General features: G+C 43.3%; 1 protein-coding gene across 2 annotated transcripts; it reads left to right on the top strand.

The window, feature by feature from the left end:
* mfn2 (mitofusin 2) lies at nucleotides 1–16163 on the top strand. 2 transcript variants are annotated; one of them, XR_004416564.1, is made up of 19 exons: nucleotides 1–119; nucleotides 916–1094; nucleotides 2272–2407; nucleotides 2801–2963; nucleotides 3809–3933; nucleotides 4671–4779; nucleotides 4871–4978; nucleotides 5439–5592; nucleotides 6395–6462; nucleotides 6955–7076; nucleotides 7257–7383; nucleotides 8074–8178; nucleotides 9998–10100; nucleotides 11229–11449; nucleotides 11667–11822; nucleotides 12640–12836; nucleotides 13466–13600; nucleotides 13853–14636; nucleotides 14786–16163. XR_004416564.1 is itself a non-coding variant. In XM_033048237.1 (18 exons), exons 2-18 carry the CDS (start codon nucleotides 920–922, stop codon nucleotides 13920–13922), a joined length of 2274 nt encoding a protein of 757 aa, XP_032904128.1. In that variant the 5' UTR covers nucleotides 1–119; nucleotides 916–919; the 3' UTR covers nucleotides 13923–16163. The 2 variants fall into 2 exon arrangements, 1 of the variants encoding a protein (XP_032904128.1); XM_033048237.1 differs by having other exon boundaries at nucleotides 13853–16163.
* The last annotated feature ends 642 nt before the right edge of the window (nucleotides 16164–16805 follow it).

The raw sequence follows: 16805 nt of genomic DNA, 5'->3' as shown, positions 1-16805 counted from the left end.
CGGTGTGATGACGTGCTCGCGTCGCTGGTGGATGACGCCACTGGCAGGCCCCGGCGTGAGGAGAAGCCGCTCTGGCAGCGGGAGGAGGAGGACAGCGGCCGCGGGCGGGACAAGACCAGGTCAGGTCAGGCGAGGCCCCGGCGGCGGCGGCGCCAGCTGGACAAGCGGCTGCGTCCATAGCGCAAGCCTGACCCCGCGGCTCAGCTCGGGTTCGACCCTCGGGCAAGGTCACGGGCATCGCCGGAGCCCGGAGCCCGTAACCCGGTGTCGGCCACTCCCTCGCCCCCCCCCCCCCCCCCACTCCCCTCCCCCTCCCCACTCACTGTCCTCCCCACTCACACCCCTCCCCCCCCCCACTCACCACTCCCCCCCTCCCCACTCACACCCCTCCCCCCCCCCACTCACCACTCCCCCCCGCCCCACACACACCCCTCCCCACTCACTCCCCCCCTCCCCACACACACCCCTCCCCTCACCACTCACTCCCCTCCCCACTCACTCCCCCCCTCCTCACTCACTCCCCCTCTCCCCACACACACCCCTCCCCTCCCCCTCCCCACTCACACCCCCCCACACACACCCCTCCCCTCCGCACTTATTGTTTTGCTCTCAAGATTCCACCATATGCAGTCTCTTGTGTCCCCCTCCCCCCCCATCATGTACTGGCCACTGGCACTCCAGGTCCTGCCCCACATTTCACCCAACCCACCCCTCTTCCTCTCAACTTACTGCCTCTGGGTAATGTCCTTGAACCAACATGCCCTGCCAACCATGTCCTCTACTCCAATGTTAAATAAACCTTTGACTAGGACCTTTATCAATGTTTGTGCAAATAATCCATTTTGTAATACTGTTGGGAGTATGAATAGGTAATGCATATTCGGCTCTATGCTCATGGACCTCTCTGTCTTTCAGTGCCATGTCTCTGATGTTCTCCCGCTCACACCCAGTTGTAATTGGTAAAAAAGACAAGCGCCTGATGGCTGAGGTTAACGCTTCACCGCTCAAACACTTTGTCACTGCTAAAAAGAAGATCAATGGAATCTTTGACCAGCTTGCATCCTACATCAAGGAGAGTGCTACATTCCTCAAAGGTGGGTTGTGGCACAGGTTTGAGTGTGTGGACTCTTGCAAATGTTGTAGTCTGCCAATCCGGGTGTGAGTGGAATGCAGAGTCCATGCCTTTGGGGGAGGTGATTGTTATTTGCTGGGCTGCTCTTTGCTGGGTGTAACGTCTTATTACCTCTGGGTGGTAATGCACCAGCATTTTAATGTTTGCCGGTGAACTAACCGGTTTTTAATAAATCTACAAAAAAACAAAATGCGGAGGGTTGCAAGTGTCCAATAGTAGGGAAGCATAAGTAAAAGTGGAAGTTGACTAATTGACCTCTGTAAGCATAACAAAATAAATTCTAATCTTTGCTCCTATACTCAACTCCTCTTGTTATGATGGCCAACATGCCATTCGCTTTCTTCACTGCCTGCTGTACCTGCATGCTTACTTTCATTGACTGATGCACAAGGACCCCCAGATCCCGGTGTACTTCTGAGTTGTGATCTGAGCATCACAGCCAATGAAAACATCTGTGCCAAGATCTTTAAGAATTTAGTACCAATGAGATCACCTAATTTTTCTAAACTTATATAAATTCGGTCTTATTGCCTCCACAGACAACCTACAATAAAGGAATCAATTTTTCCTAACAATGTGTACAAATTCACATTTTCCCACATTATGTTCCATTTGCTATGTTCTCTCATTCACCTAGCCTCTCTATCTCCTTGAATCCTCCCTACATTTGTTGCAAGCCCACACTGTATCACATTTAATCTATTTTATTTCATTGTTGCAGATATTAAACAGTGGGTTCCAGCACTGATCCCTGCAGCACCACTCTAGTCATGACCTGAAAATTGCCCATTTATTCCAACTATTTTCCGTTGGGGAACCAATCATTGATATTCAGTAGCTCCAAACTCATGGTTTAAATTTCTGTGGTGCCTTGTTGAACGCCATCCAAAAATCCTAATGCAGCAGGGTTTTACGTTGATAGCTTTTGATCAAATTCATTATTTGGCAAAGATGCTAGATTGTGACAACTTAACAACCTGATTGTTCAGCTTTGTAAGTCCCAACAATTAATTCTTATACATTCTTACACATTGGCTTCTGCAATTATATCGCAGGGAACTGCATTCACTTCCATTCACAAGCCTGGGCTCTTGTCCAAATTCAAAACTTGATTTTGAATCAATATTTTCATTCTTCAGAAACGTACCAGGATGGAGAACTGGATCCAATCACGACAGAAGAGCAGGTACTGGAGGTGACCGGTTACCTATCAAAGGTTGGAGGAATCAGTGAAGTGCTGGCACGGCGACACATGAAGGTGGCATTTTTTGGCAGGTGTGTGGATATTCCATCCCAGTTACTACCTCTAATTCCAGGTCTGCTCTTTTGCTGATCTCCTCTGTAGGTTGCTGATGGTGTCCCTGTGAATAATGATAGACAGCAGCATTCAGTTACTGATCTGCACCTTCCTGGTTAGGGTTGAGTGTGGTTGGTATTTCTGAAGCACAGTGAGACACACTCGTATTGCTGCTGGTTCAGTGTTTACTGTCAATACGATACGATAGAATTTTTTTCATTGCAGGAGGGAAATTGATCTGCCAACAGTCATAAAAAACACAAGATACATGAAACATGAAATTAAAGTGACGAGTGGAAAGGCTTGGGGGATGTGCAAAGATTTGGGGGGGGGGGGTGGAGTGCACCGTGTTTACTGTAGTATTTTCACAGGACAAGCAACGGGAAAAGCACTGTGATCAACGCCATGCTGTGGGACAAAGTCCTACCCTCGGGAATTGGCCACACCACCAACTGCTTCCTCCGTGTGGAAGGATCAGATGGGAATGAAGCCTACCTGCTCACAGATGGATCGGAGGAAAAACGGAATATCAAGGTGAGACGACACCTTAAAACCCAGCAGGCAACATGAAGTAGCTAGAGGGTTTCGGCCAATTTTCTATAGAGCTTGGTGGTGTGGTGGACCAGCACCTGGTGGGAGAGAGTTGGTCTGGGATGTGTTTGCTTTTTTAAAAAGAGACTGAAGAAAGCTGTTTGAATGAGTGTCAAAAAATGATGGAAATTTGATGGGAGGGGTTAGCATAATGTGATGGTTGGGTGGAATTATATTCTTCACTCCGGTATTTTTCTCCTTGCACTAATAGATGCTGCCTCACCTGCTGAGTTTCTCCAGCATTTTTGTCTACCTTCGATTTTCCAGCACCTGCAGTTCCTTCTTAAACATAAGTACTTGTGTATAGTATGATCCGATTTATTGATTAGTACGCAAGCAAATGCTTTTCACTGTCCCTGGGTACCCATGACAGTAAACCAACACAATACCATGTTGGCTGGGGAAGGCTGGGAGACAAAGGTTTTATTCACGTAGTTACATGTGCAGCTATTTCTTTGCCTTACTGCTTTAGTTGTTATATCCTCTCTGTGGGGGAACAATGAGGAACTTACCAACCCTCTTAATTTACTGAGGTTTTGATCATGTCTGGTCCAGTGAAGTTGTAGAGTTGCTGGAGCTGCCTTGTACGCCTCTCTGCCCAGCTGAATTGGAGCTAATTATCAGCATCTCCCGCACCAGTTCCTCCAAGCTCAAACTTTGGCACCCTATCAGAGACGGGGCCTATCCTGGTATCAAGGCTGAACTCTGTTGTGAGACACCATGAGGTAAATGTAGCACAGTGAAGCCAGAGACTTGTTTGGTTTAAAGGTTTCTTGTACTTTCTGCAGACGGTGAATCACTTGGCTCATGCCCTGCACCAGGATGACCAGCTCACTGCTGGCAGTCTCGTTTCTGTCATGTGGCCCAAGATGAAGTGTGCCTTACTGCGAGATGACCTGGTGCTTGTGGACAGGTATGAAACGGTACTTTCCCGCAAGAAATGCAACACCTGTCCCTTCACCTCCCCCCTCGACTCCATTCAAGGTCCCAAGCAGTCGTTCCAGGTGCGACAAAGGTTCACCTGTATCTCCTCCAACCTCATCTACTGCATCCGCTGCTCTAGATGTCAGCTGATTTACATCGGTGAGACCAAGCGTAGGTTGGGTGATCGTTTCGCCGAACACCTCCGCTCAGTCCGCAATAACCTACCTGACCTCCCGGTGGCTCAGCACTTCAACTCCCCCTCCCATTCCCAATCCGACCTCTCTGTCCTGGGTCTCCTCCATTGCCAGAGTGAGCAACAGCGGAAATTGGAGGAACAGCACCTCATATTCCGTCTGGGGACCTTGCGTCCTTATGGCATTAACATTGAATTCTCCCAATTTGGCTAGCCCTTGCTGTCTCCTCCCCTTCCTTAACCCTCTAGCTGTCTCCTCCCACCCTCCCATCCGCCCGCCCTCGGGCTCCTCCTCCTCCTCCCCTTTTCCTTCTTTCTTTCCCCCCCCCCACCCCCCATCAGTCTGAAGAAGGGTTTCGGCCCGAAACGTCGCCTATTTCCTTCGCTCCATAGATGCTGCTGCACCCGCTGAGTTTCCCCAGCAATTTTGTGTACCTATGAAACGGTACTGAAGGGTTCAACCTGAACTCGCTGTAAATGTTGGGATTCTGTCGTGTTCAGTTACTTTTATTTGCTTGTTCTGTTTCTCTCAGTCCCGGAATTGATGTAACCACTGAGCTTGATAGCTGGATTGATAAGTTCTGCCTGGATGCTGATGTGTTTGTGTTGGTCGCGAACTCTGAGTCAACATTAATGCAGACGGTGAGTGAGCGTGTGAGATGCCATTGTTTGCAGCCAGCGATCTCTGGGGCCCCAGGTGAGCCAGAGTTTAACCCTTTGATTTCCGTTACAGGAAAAGCAGTTTTTCCATAAAGTCAATGAGCGGTTGTCTCAACCCAATATCTTTATCCTCAATAACCGCTGGGATGCATCCGCGTCGGAACCTGAATACATGGACGAGGTAAGCGGGGAGATGCGAAGCAGGATACATGCTTTCTATTATGTGTAAGAAGGAACTGCTGGTTTAAACCGATGATAGACACAAAAAGATAGAGTAACTCAGCGGGACAGGCAGCATCTCTGGAGAGAAGGATAGGGTGACGTTTCGGGTCGAGACCCTTCTTCAGACTGGTTAGGGATAAGGGAAACGAGAGATATAGACGGTGATGTGGAGTGATAAAGAACAATGAATGAAAGGTATGCAAAAAAGTAATGATGATAAATTAAACAGTTAAGCTGTTTGTCGGGTGAAAATGGGAAGCTAATGCGACCTGGGTGGGGGAGGGATAAAGAGAGGGGGAATGCTACACTTTGTAGTAAAATGCCTGTAGAGAGGCTAATATGTTTTCATACTTCCATCACCAACTGCATGTTCTGTAAACACAGTGCAATTTAAGTGGAATTTCATTCCGCATTGGCAGGTGCGGCGCCAGCACATGGACCGCTGCACCAGTTTCCTGGTGGACGAGCTCGGAGTTGTGGACAGGGCTCGGGCCACTGATCGCATTTTCTTTGTATCAGCCAAGGAAGTTTTGAACGCTCGGATCCAAAAAGCTCAAGGGATGCCTGAAGGAGGTACAAGGAAAATATTGAATGCTGCTCTAATTGCATAAACAGTGAAAGTTGCTTTCCTCTGTCTTGAGAAATGCAAAGGGAGAGCATTTGACCATTATGACTGCACCATCTCTTTGAAAGAGCTATCCAATTAGTTCCATTCTTGTTTGTTAATCTCTCCTCTTCATGTATCTGCTCACATTTGTACAGTAAATCACCTTTAACATTGTGGAGAGCTACTGATTTTTAATATAGATGAAATGTAAAATAGTTGAATGCAGGGCAGGGTTGCCTTGTATCACAATATGAAAACCTATATGGAGCTGTTGTCAGCCTGTCCATTCACTCGGACTCCTGCACCGGTGAACAAACCATCCTCTGATGAACTTATTTAACAACAAAGTCTCCAGGATGAACACAAGGAGCCAGATCATTCTGTTAATGATTAGACTATTATTAACTTAGATTAAACATGAAACCACAAGAGTGTTCAAAATTAAAAGTTCAAATAATTAAATTAACAACAATGAAATAAAAATAACAGTCTTATTTTCACCTTCCCCATCTCTGCTAGTTTAAGTAATAGTTCACCAACCGCATTGGAGACCTTTGAACTATCTTTAATTGGACTGTCTTGGATTTCAATGTAAAGTATCTTGCACTGAATGTCGTTCCCTTTAATCCTTTATCTGTGGTCAGCTTGATTGTATCCATGTATAGTCCTTCCTCTGACTGGATAGTATGCAAACAAAGGCTTTTCACTGTACCTCAGTACATTGGACAATAATAAACCATCTAATCATGCTGTGCATGTTATAAACAGGTGGAGCGCTGGCTGAAGGATTCCAGGCAAGAATGTTTGAATTCCAAAACTTTGAGCGTCGGTTTGAGGTGAGCGTTTGTTGATATACAGCTTTCAGATATACAGCTTTCTTTCGGGCCCGTCTATTTTGTAAATCCATTTTGAAAGTTCTAAGAATGCTGATTGATGGTCTGTTCTGATAAAGATCTTTCAGATCAAACAGTGAGTTATTGTCATTGTGGCTTTTAAGACGTCCCCAGGATGGCACAATAACGCAGCTGGTAGAGTTGCACTCACAGCAGCAGAGTGCCTCGGGTGCAGTCTGTGTGAAGTTTGCACGTTCTCCCTGTGACTGCATGGGTTTGCTCTGGGTGCTCCGGTATCCCCTCCCATCCCAAAGACGTGCAGGGTTGCAGATTAACTGGCCTCTGTAAATTGCACCCAGTGTGGGCGGGAAAGTGGAATAACATAAAACAAGTGTGAATGGCTGATCGATGGCTGGCGTGGACTCAGTGTGGCGAAGAGTCTGTTTCCATCAATCATTCAATCCAGTCATTTGTTTGCGAAACTTCACCCCACAGGAATGTATTTCGCAGTCAGCAGTTAAAACCAAGTTTGAGCAACACACCGTTCGCGCCAAGCAGATTTCAGAGACCCTGCGGCGAATTATGGGTGCTGTGCATGTTTCTGCCACTGAACAGAGGTACGTACAATGTGGGTTTGTTGTGTGTGTCAAATGGGGCTCAATGTGTGATGGTGCTCCTACATCCCCAATTTAGTCAACCTGCCGTGATCGGATGGTGACGTTAATTTGGTGGAAATAAGGAATACCAGATTGTAAGGAAGAAAAAATTAAAATAAAACAACTTTAATTTTCTTTCAGGGTGCATTGCCTGAATCAGAGAGAGGAGAGAATGGATCGATTGGAGTTTATTGAGAATCAGCTGGATTTGTTAACTCAGGATTGTAAAAGCAAGATCAAACAAATTACTGAGGAGGTGGAGCGACAGGTGAGAGTGTGAGTTTTTGGATCATCTGAGCAGAGTGTTTGGTGTATGATTTAATGTTCAGCTGTTTACCAGACATTTGGCGTGTCTCCAGTGATTCTTCCAAACTTCAACAAATGCATCATACTGTCATACTGCATCACAGCTTGGTATGGGATCAGCTCTGACCAAGACCGCAAGAAATTTCAGAGAGTTGTAGATGTAGACCAGCCCTTCACACAGACCGGAGACCCCACCACAGACTTCAACCATACCATGCTGCATCAGAAAAGCTGCAAACATAAGCAGAGTTGTCCCACCCTGGTCTTTCCTTCTTCTCCCTGATCTCGTTGGCAGAAAGTACAGAAGCTTGAAAGTGCGCACCACCAAACTCTGGGAAAAGCTTCTACCCTCTGTTATCAGGCTTCCATAAGCCAGGGCACTATCGGATTCACCTTCACCCCATTGAGGTCATTATACTTTATTTATGGAACTGATGTGCTACAATGCTGATATCTATATTCTACACTCTGTATCTTCCCTTTTGCACTACCAATTGTATTTGAGTTTGACTTGGTTATATTTATGTATGTAAATCTGATCTGTTTGGTTAGCAAAGAAAACAAAGCTTTTCAATATACCTCGGTATATGAGACAAAACCTAGGCTGTGGCATATTATCTGCTATTGTTTGATGCCGTTTCCTTTGTCTCAGGTCTCTAATGCAATGGCAGAAGAAATACGACAGCTTTCCATGTTGGTGGATGATTTCCACTTGGATTTTCACCCCTCACAGGTGGTGCTCAAAGTCTATAAAAGTGTGAGTATCGAAGTGTTGGAGTGAGATTGTGTCCCCTTAGAGCCCCTGAGAGTTTTCATTCATGAGAGAGGAGTAGGGAAAATGGTGGAATCTGTTGTAATGGAAATGCACTTGGCAAATAATAATAATGTTGGGCAGTCAACGTGGTTTATGAAATGAAAATCATGTTTGACAAACCTGTTAGACATCAAAACCAACAACTTTTAGGGGAATTTAATTGATTGTTGTATTTTTGATTATCATAAGGCTTTTAAAGTGTCACACATATTATTAACCAAAATTGAATAAACATGTTATTTTGTGTTGAGTGGCCGTGACAACGTTTATGATATGGATGAGGGGAATAAGTATGACATTTGGGCTGTGATAAGGATGTACAGAGTCTTCAGGATATATAGACAGCCAGTTAGGTGGAAAAAATAGAATGGTGGAATATTTTTTAAATGGTGAATGACTCAGCGTCCTAGTGTACAAAATTACCTGCTATTCTTTGTACATGAATCACTGAAAGTTCCAATGCTGGTTAAACAGGCAACTAGGAAGGCAAACTATTTATTGGCAAGAATGCCAATAAAGAATTGCAAGAATTTGAGTACAAAAGTAAAGATGGTTTGTTCCAAATATATAGTGATCTAGAGAGGCTGCGTCCAGAAGATCATACAGTGATCATAATGTGGTAGAGAGTCATAATTGTACGGCACAGAAATAAGCCCTTCAGTCCACCATGCAACCTTTCGGCTGATCTACACTTATCCCCTATGGTTGCATCAGATCTGCATCCTGTACCGTGCCTATTTAACTACTTGTCTAATAATATATTAAATGTAGTGATTTTATCTGACTAGCCTCACCGCTGGTGATGAGTTTCAGATATCAATCATTCTGTGTATTTTTTTATTAAAAATCCCCTTAGGTGCCCTTTAAAACCTCCTTCTCACCTGAAACCTATGGGGTGTTGTTTTTGATACCTCTATCATGGGGGGGGGGGGAAAGATTCTGCTCTATTTCCACTGCTTATAATTGTATACATATCTATCACTTCTATCACTTCACCCTTCAGTCCTGATATAGGGTTTGTGCAAGTTACAATGCTCTCACTTTCCCCTTTGTATAGGGTTTTAGGCATTTTCTTTTTTTTAATTTCTGGAGTGGTATGTGTTTTTTTTTATGGATTATGTGTCTTCTGTGTGTCTTTTTAATTTTTTTTAATTTTTTAATTTTTAATCTTTAATTTTTAACTTGACTTGACTTGACTCTCTGAATAGCCGCACAAGAGTTCCTATGTGTGTAAGCACAAATGGCAAATAAAGTTTTTGACCTTTGACCTTCTTTGCTCCAGGGAAAACAAAGTTTATCCTATTTCACCCCGTAATTAAAGCCCTTCATTTCAGAAAACCATCCAACTGCATCCTCCCTGCACTCTGTCCAGTGCAAGCACATCCTTCCTATAGTGTGATGACCAGAACTGCAGAATGTCTCCATGGGACCTTGATTTGATCATGACGAAAGTACAGAGTCAATGAATTTCTGTAGGGTAAGTCATCTAAAGCTTAGGAGGAACAAGAGGAAAGGTTGGAGAACTATCAATCATAGACAGATTTGTAAGCCAACGTGCATGTCAGACTATGAGGGAAGGGAAATATAAAAGATTGTAAGAGCTAGACCGATACTTGCATTCGGCCTCCGTGCACAGGTGATGAGACAAATCTGAGATGATGCTTCTGAATGTGAAAGTGTTTCTTCAGATTGGGGTTGCTGCAGGTGTCTTTGATCTCAACCTGTTCCATTACTTAAATGTCAATCTTTTTCCCTTCTGCAGGAGCTTCATAAACACCTTGAGGAAGGTCTTGGACGCAACATGTCTGAGCGTTGCTCTGTCACCATTACATCCAGCCTCCAGAAAACCCAGCAAGAAATGATTGGTAATTGCTAGACAGACAATTCTTCCTCACTATAACAGAGCTTCAGTTATATATGAACAAAGAATATCCAAATTGGCCACAAATGATAGATTTAAATGCTTGTCATAAGGCTGATCTATGCTGGCCTCTATGACTCTTCATTGCCTGTTCCCCATACCCTTCAATTCCTTGATCGTTCAAATAATCTACATCCATGTTGTATATTTCTAATGATCTAGCTTCCGCCACCCTCTGGGGTAGAGAATTCCAGAGATTCCTTGCCCTGTGGAAGTAGAAATATTTGCGCACCTCAGTTTTAGACGACCACCTCTTGTAACTATGTCCCTTGTTCATGACTTCCCCACATTTAGGTTTATTATTGTCATGTGTACCGTGGTACAGTGAAAACCTGTTTTGCATGCTACCCAATCGGGTAGAGAGAAGGGAAAGATACAGAGTGCATAATACTGGTGACAACATCTCGGTATCAATTCTGTCAAGTCCCATTAGGATCTTGTATGTTTTTCTAATCTCTAAGGAATGCAGACCAAAACTGTCTGGCCTCTCTTGAAAGGACAACTCTGAAATCCCAGCATTTCAATCAAGCATCAACACCACGTGTGTTTGTTTCACTACGATCCAAGCACAGCTTGCTAATTGACACAGGAGAGATCAGAAATTGGAGACTAAAGACTTTCAAACAGACATGTGAGATAAACAAATGTTGAGAGAGGGGAAGGCTGTAAATGTAATGGTGAGATGAAAGGGAGTAAGTTGGGGATTGCCCAGAATAATCAAACTGAAGGTTATCTGGTGGTGCAATCTATTCAAATATGTGTATTGATGTGGTAAGAGTACAATGTTGAGAAGCACAGGTAACCTAGTTCTCAATACACTATCACTGGGGATTTTTCTTGTCTTGTTCTTGGGTCGGCTGTGAACAGATTGATGGAGATTTATTCCAGCAGTTGGCCTGAACCACCATTATCATTGTATCATATACCACCAGGATGGTAGGATATAAATTAGATGAAGCCTGATTTTGTCCACAATTCCTCTATTCCTATTGAATTCCCTGGTCAGTCCTCTTGGGAGTCAGTCCTGAGTGAGCTATGGTTTAGTGATGATATCCCTTCAAATTTTATCCAGACAGCCTCCAGCCTCTACTGCCACCTGCGGAGAGAGGCCGTGTCGATCTTCCAGTCCCTCGTCAATGCTTCAGTCTCAGTTATGATCTGAACTGTGATCGGCTCTGCACAGATTTCCAGGAAGATGTTGAATTTCACTTCTCACTCGGATGGACAATGCTTGTCAGTCGTTTCCTTGGACCAAAAAATGGCCGCAGGGCATTGGCGGGATGCAGTGACCAGGTAAGAGGCAAAGAAGGAAATACTGTGGTCGTTCTATGCATTATAAACTCCCACATCCAGCAATGTGGCAATGATCATGTCATCTTTACATAATACTGATTGAGGGATAAAGAGGCCTAGATACTAGCAAGAATTCCTTGCTCCTTTTTTAAATATCAGAGATTATCAGCTGGTGTGTGCAATCTTTCTCCTGATTTTTGGTGTCCTGTGTCCCCAGGTGACAAGGCAAATGCCTATTACCCCTGTCAGCACCAGCTTGCCACCGTTACCCCAAGGGTCGATGACCCAGGAAGAACTTATGGTGTCCATGGTAACTGGATTAGCATCTTTAACTTCACGGACATCAATGGGAATAATCGTAGTTGGTGGTGTGGTAAGTGACAGTTTTCCAGTCGGCATCAAGTCGAGATCAGAAGGTGATCATTGCCATCTCTCTAATTTTGAAGAGCATCTATGTAATTTCTCTGCGGTATCTAGAGGTCATGCACAGAACACAAAAATATGCTATTAATAGTAACAATGGGAATCGGAGAAAAAGGCTTGGGTGCTGGGAATCCGAAGGGAATTTTTTTTTCTTTCTTCAAGCATTATAAGTCTTTGAACTCCTTTTTTTGAAGACCAATGAAAATAGAATTTTGCACATTTTCACGACAGAGGTGAAAGGTTATTGAGTGGACGGGAATGTGGAGCAGAGATTATTCAGATCAGCTAAAATCTTGTTGAGTAGGGGTAACATGAGGGGGAACTTCTTTACTCAGAGAGTGGTAGCTGTGTGGAATGAGCTTCCAGTGAAGGTGGTGGAGGCAGGTTCGTTTTTATCATTTAAAAATAAATTGGATAGTTATATGGATGGGAAAGGAATGGAGGGTTATGGTCTGAGCGCAGGTATATGGGACTAGGGGAGATTATGTGTTCGGCACGGACTAGAGGGGTCGAGATGGCCTGTTTCCGTGCTGTAATTGTTATATGGTTATATGAATGACAGGACAGGTTTGAGGAGCCTGCACCTACTCTGAGTTTGTATGTTGTTAAACAAGGACACACAAATCAGTCTGTGATGGTCTATTATTAGTCAGATTTGGGCACTCTATGCACAGAAGACCATAATTTAATTCCTCGAATGTTAACCTGTGGAATGATACAGGGGTAGATTTGAAGAAATGTGATCCCATGTCTTATTTTTCTCCCAGGTGTGGAAGGCAGTGGGCTGGAGGCTGATTGCACTGACAGTTGGAATGTACGGTCTCCTGTATGTGTATGAGCGTCTGACGTGGACAAACAGAGCAAAGGAACGAACCTTCAAGCGGCAGTTTGTGGACTATGCTGCTGAGAAACTACAGCTCATAGTCAGTTACACAGGTTCCAACTGCAGTCATCAGGTGCAACAGTAAGTATGGAAGATTGTGTAAGAAGGAACTGCAAATGCTAATATAAACTGAAGTTAGACACAAAAAGCTGGAATAAGAAGGGTCTCGACCTGAAACGTCACCCATTCCTTCTTTCCAAAGATGCTGCCTGACCCGCTGAGTTACTCCAGCACTGTGTGTCTTTCCTTGAAATCATTGTTTGTTTTCATGTCCAGTCATGTAGTACAGAAACAGGCCCTTTGGCCCATCATATCCATGCTGACCATCATGTACCCATCAGCATTAAACCCATTTACTAGCACTTGGCGCATAGCCTTCTATGTCTTGGGGATTCAAGTGATCGCCGACGTACTTAAATGTTGTAAGGGTTTCTGTCTCCACCCTTACCCTGTTAGTGTGTTCCAAAGTCCAACCAACCTCTTGGTGAGAAAACTCTTCATCAGATCCTTTCAAAAGCTCCTGCTGCTCAGCTTGACCTGATCTTGGGCAATTCTGCCATGGGAAACGGTTTCCCTTGATCTTCTTTCCTAAGCCTCTCATTATTTTGTACCGACCTCCACTTCTTGGTTAATTTGTTAATTATTTCAATCAATATCCAGTTTATTGTCCTGCATTTCATAATTTTGCTGTACTCGATGTTCTCTTGCAGAGAGCTGGCAGGGACATTTGCCCAGCTATGTCAGCAGGTGGATGTAACACGGCAGAGCCTGGATGTGGAAATTAAAGACCTGAATAAGAAGATTGAACAGCTGGACTCGCTCCAGAGTAAAGCCAAGTTGCTCAGGTTGGTACCTGTTTTGCAAAGATTAGCAGCTTTGGTATCACAAATTAGCTTGCAGAAACTTCCTGCTCAGTGCAAAACTCTTTCAAAAACCTAATGTGCTCGATTTTAGAATAATAGGACCTGGATTGGTGGTCATATAAATTACTGAATGCAATTAAATTACTGAGGGCATAATAATTTCATGTGTTTCTGCCTTCAAGGAACCCACATTTATCTTTACTAATCTTTTTCTCTTCACATCTTTCTTCTCAGGAACAAGGCCGGCTGGTTAGACAGTGAGCTGAACATGTTTACTCAGCAGTACCTGCAGCAGAGCAGTTGAGAGGACTGTGGCAGGTTCAAGATTGCAAGATGTCTTCACTTTGTGAGCAGGCAGAGTCCAGCTGCTGCAATAGAGAAGGATGGTGGGGGAGGGGGGGGAGGGTGGTGAGGACATCACTGGGATCTTAATTTTTGCTCAGAATAATATATAAACACTTTGGAACTGATTTAAATATGCTGGGCTGAGTAAACGACAGTAACTAGCTGGCCCAGAGCCTACTGTTTCACCTATGGGGAGACTTATGATCCAAATCGTACTGCCCTCGCATGAAAATAGCATTCACCCTGCACAAATTGGAGGTTGGAGTACATTTGAATTTTGACCCTTTTAACGCAGCCTTCTCCTCCCTCCAGCTTACACAGATAATCTCATCATGTTGTACAGACCTTTCACCGTGGTAGGAATGTTGACTGAATCTGATCAGGGTAATATTTGCTACTTCCTGCTTTATCTTGGAGTGGAATAAAGAGGCTGAGAATATTTATTTAATAATCCTGAGAGATACTCGCTCTACTTTAACTGCCCATGCACTTGATAACTGACTGATGCTCATGAATTGGTGACTCTGAGTTGCTCTTTGCTATTGAGTTTCAAAGAAAGATTAAGGAGGATTCAATCTTTGATCCATTGTATGCCATCTGACGATTATATTTCAGCCATGGTAGCATTAATATCCTGAATCTTTCAATTCGATCCTAAGCTGTAACTTTTTAAGTTATCTGTTATTTCATATCCGGTGTTCCATTTATTTCCTTAAAACAAGCAGTTATAAACACTCTTGAATTGCCCAGAGGTTGACATTATATTCAACTGAATATGTGATAATGTGCCCTGTACCTCAATTGGTTGTACAGATTAGCCAGCTAATAATAAAAATAGGAATGAAGTTCAAATCTGAATGGACGGGGTAATATCAAAATAGAAGGATAATGCCGTATGTGAAAAGAATGTCTGTGATTTAATAATAGATGTGGATGTCAAGTGAGACACCATTACAGATATTATAATTCTAATTTAGTGTGGATTATGTTGGACTTTCTGAAATTGAAGGCGAACTCTGATCTTGCCCTCCTCTTCCTTGTCTATTTTTGCCCTGTCCTTATTGCTGCTTTTTCTCTGATCACCCCACTTTACCAAAACCAGTGAGTATCTTGACAGGGTATGATACGTTAAAACCAGTGGAAAGTCGCTTTTATCGTTAATTAATTTAATTTATAAAAATTGTTGTCATTTGCCTATCAGTGTAAATGGAAAGAACATGCTCTGAATCTGAATGGCTTGATTATAAATACAGTTGGATGTTTTTTGTTGGCATCACAGTACAGTGTGCATGGGGCATCATCTCCACTGACAAAGGTATAATGTACAAGCCCTGCTATGTTGTCATAGTGAAGAAAAAGTCAAAATAATCTACCATGAATTTTGTTTTAACTTGTCACAAACAGCACTCAGTTCTATTGCAGTAAGGTGGCTGATCATAGATGAAACACTTTACTTGTGTTGGGAATCGCAGCTTTTACTGTATCCGAGGAACACAGTTCTGGATCTGCCTTCTCATTTTTCATGCTTTAAAGATTACCATTGTTGTGTTTAAACACTACCTTGGGTGAGATTCACTGTTTTATGGATTCAGACCTTCACTTAATATTGCAAATACACTTAATGAGTATCTTGGAGAAAAGGCTGATTAATATGTTGAAGACATTACCCTGCTTAGTTTTATAGATGGAAGCCAATTTTCTGTCCAGTTTTGTTCATAAGAATGATGGGTGTTCTGTGAGAGATAGGATTCTGATTCATTTGGGTTTGAATCATTGCACTGAGTAGCTGTAAACAATGAACATAAAATAACCCAAACATTTTGCTGAACTGAAGTTGCGAGATGGGTTTAAATCTCTGCTCATGTTGAATAGTTTTGATTGGAGATAATTGATCTGAAACGTTAACTCTTTCTCTCCTCAAGGGTCATTTTGTTCTATTTCCAGCATTTTTCGTTTTAAATTCAAATATCCCACATCTGCAGTGTTTTATGTTTGTTCTAAATCTGCACTTTTGACCACCTATTCTATTGGATTTTGAGCAAATTGTTTTGGTTAAAATGCACTTTATGTTTTTTTGCTGCTCGAGGCTATATCTTTAATTTAATAGTCAAAATTGATGTACTGCTGTACTGTTGTCTTCACAGCCTGATAATCAGTACCAGGCTTATTTAAAATAAATTAATTTGGAAAAAAAAATTGATACCTGGTACTCGGATGATATACTGGGAGGTGGTCATTATTCAAAAAATAGATTCATTTCACAAAGATGTTAGTACATTGGTAAAGGACACTAATCTTGTGCACTGACAGCAATTTAGTAAGTAAATACCTATAGCAAAATTACATACGAGAAAATGGCTTGTCTGCGACAGGGTATATGCCACACCTATCTTGCACACAGCAAACCAGAGAGCACATCACTATACTGGTCAAGGTTGTTCCCACAATCACGAAGAAGTGTTGTAGCCATAATCTCAGTTCTTTATCTGGCTTCTCAGGATCATATTCCCTGCAAAGGTTCTAAAGGTGAAGGTTCAGTTGCTTAAAAGTAGATGACCTCCATTTTGCAGAGATTCACCCTGACTCTGAAGATCGGCTGAGCCTGGTTGGAGACACACATCAGCCTGTCAGCCAACAGTGGTTCTGAGCAACAGCTGATGACATTGTCTATGTACAGGGAGATTTGGACATGGGTATGGGATTACCTGGGATTCCGTCTGCATACTTTCAGATGGACTGGGCAAAGAGCTTTTCACAACACACAAACGATAGAAGAGAGAGATTTGATTTGATCTGGGTATATCTCTGCCACAGATGCCAATATAGATCAGTTACACCCAAC

This window comes from Amblyraja radiata, chromosome 31, assembly GCF_010909765.2.
Source record: "Amblyraja radiata isolate CabotCenter1 chromosome 31, sAmbRad1.1.pri, whole genome shotgun sequence".
NCBI classification, from domain to species: domain Eukaryota; kingdom Metazoa; phylum Chordata; class Chondrichthyes; order Rajiformes; family Rajidae; genus Amblyraja; species Amblyraja radiata.
The sequence above is the reverse complement of the archived record's forward strand: the minus strand, read 5'-3'. Positions and strand labels throughout refer to the sequence as shown.

What these genes read in the sequence shown, in the direction of transcription:
- mfn2 (XM_033048237.1), top strand. Translation starts at nt 920, where the DNA reads ATGTCTCTGATGTTCTCCCGCTCACACCCAGTTGTAATTGGTAAAAAA. An exon ending in ACTTTGAGCGTCGGTTTGAG is followed by an intron (nt 6,463 to 6,954) that starts GTGAGCGTTTGT and finishes TTCACCCCACAG; the next exon opens with GAATGTATTTCGCAGTCAGC. An exon ending in TGGCGGGATGCAGTGACCAG is followed by an intron (nt 11,450 to 11,666) that starts GTAAGAGGCAAA and finishes CTGTGTCCCCAG; the next exon opens with GTGACAAGGCAAATGCCTAT.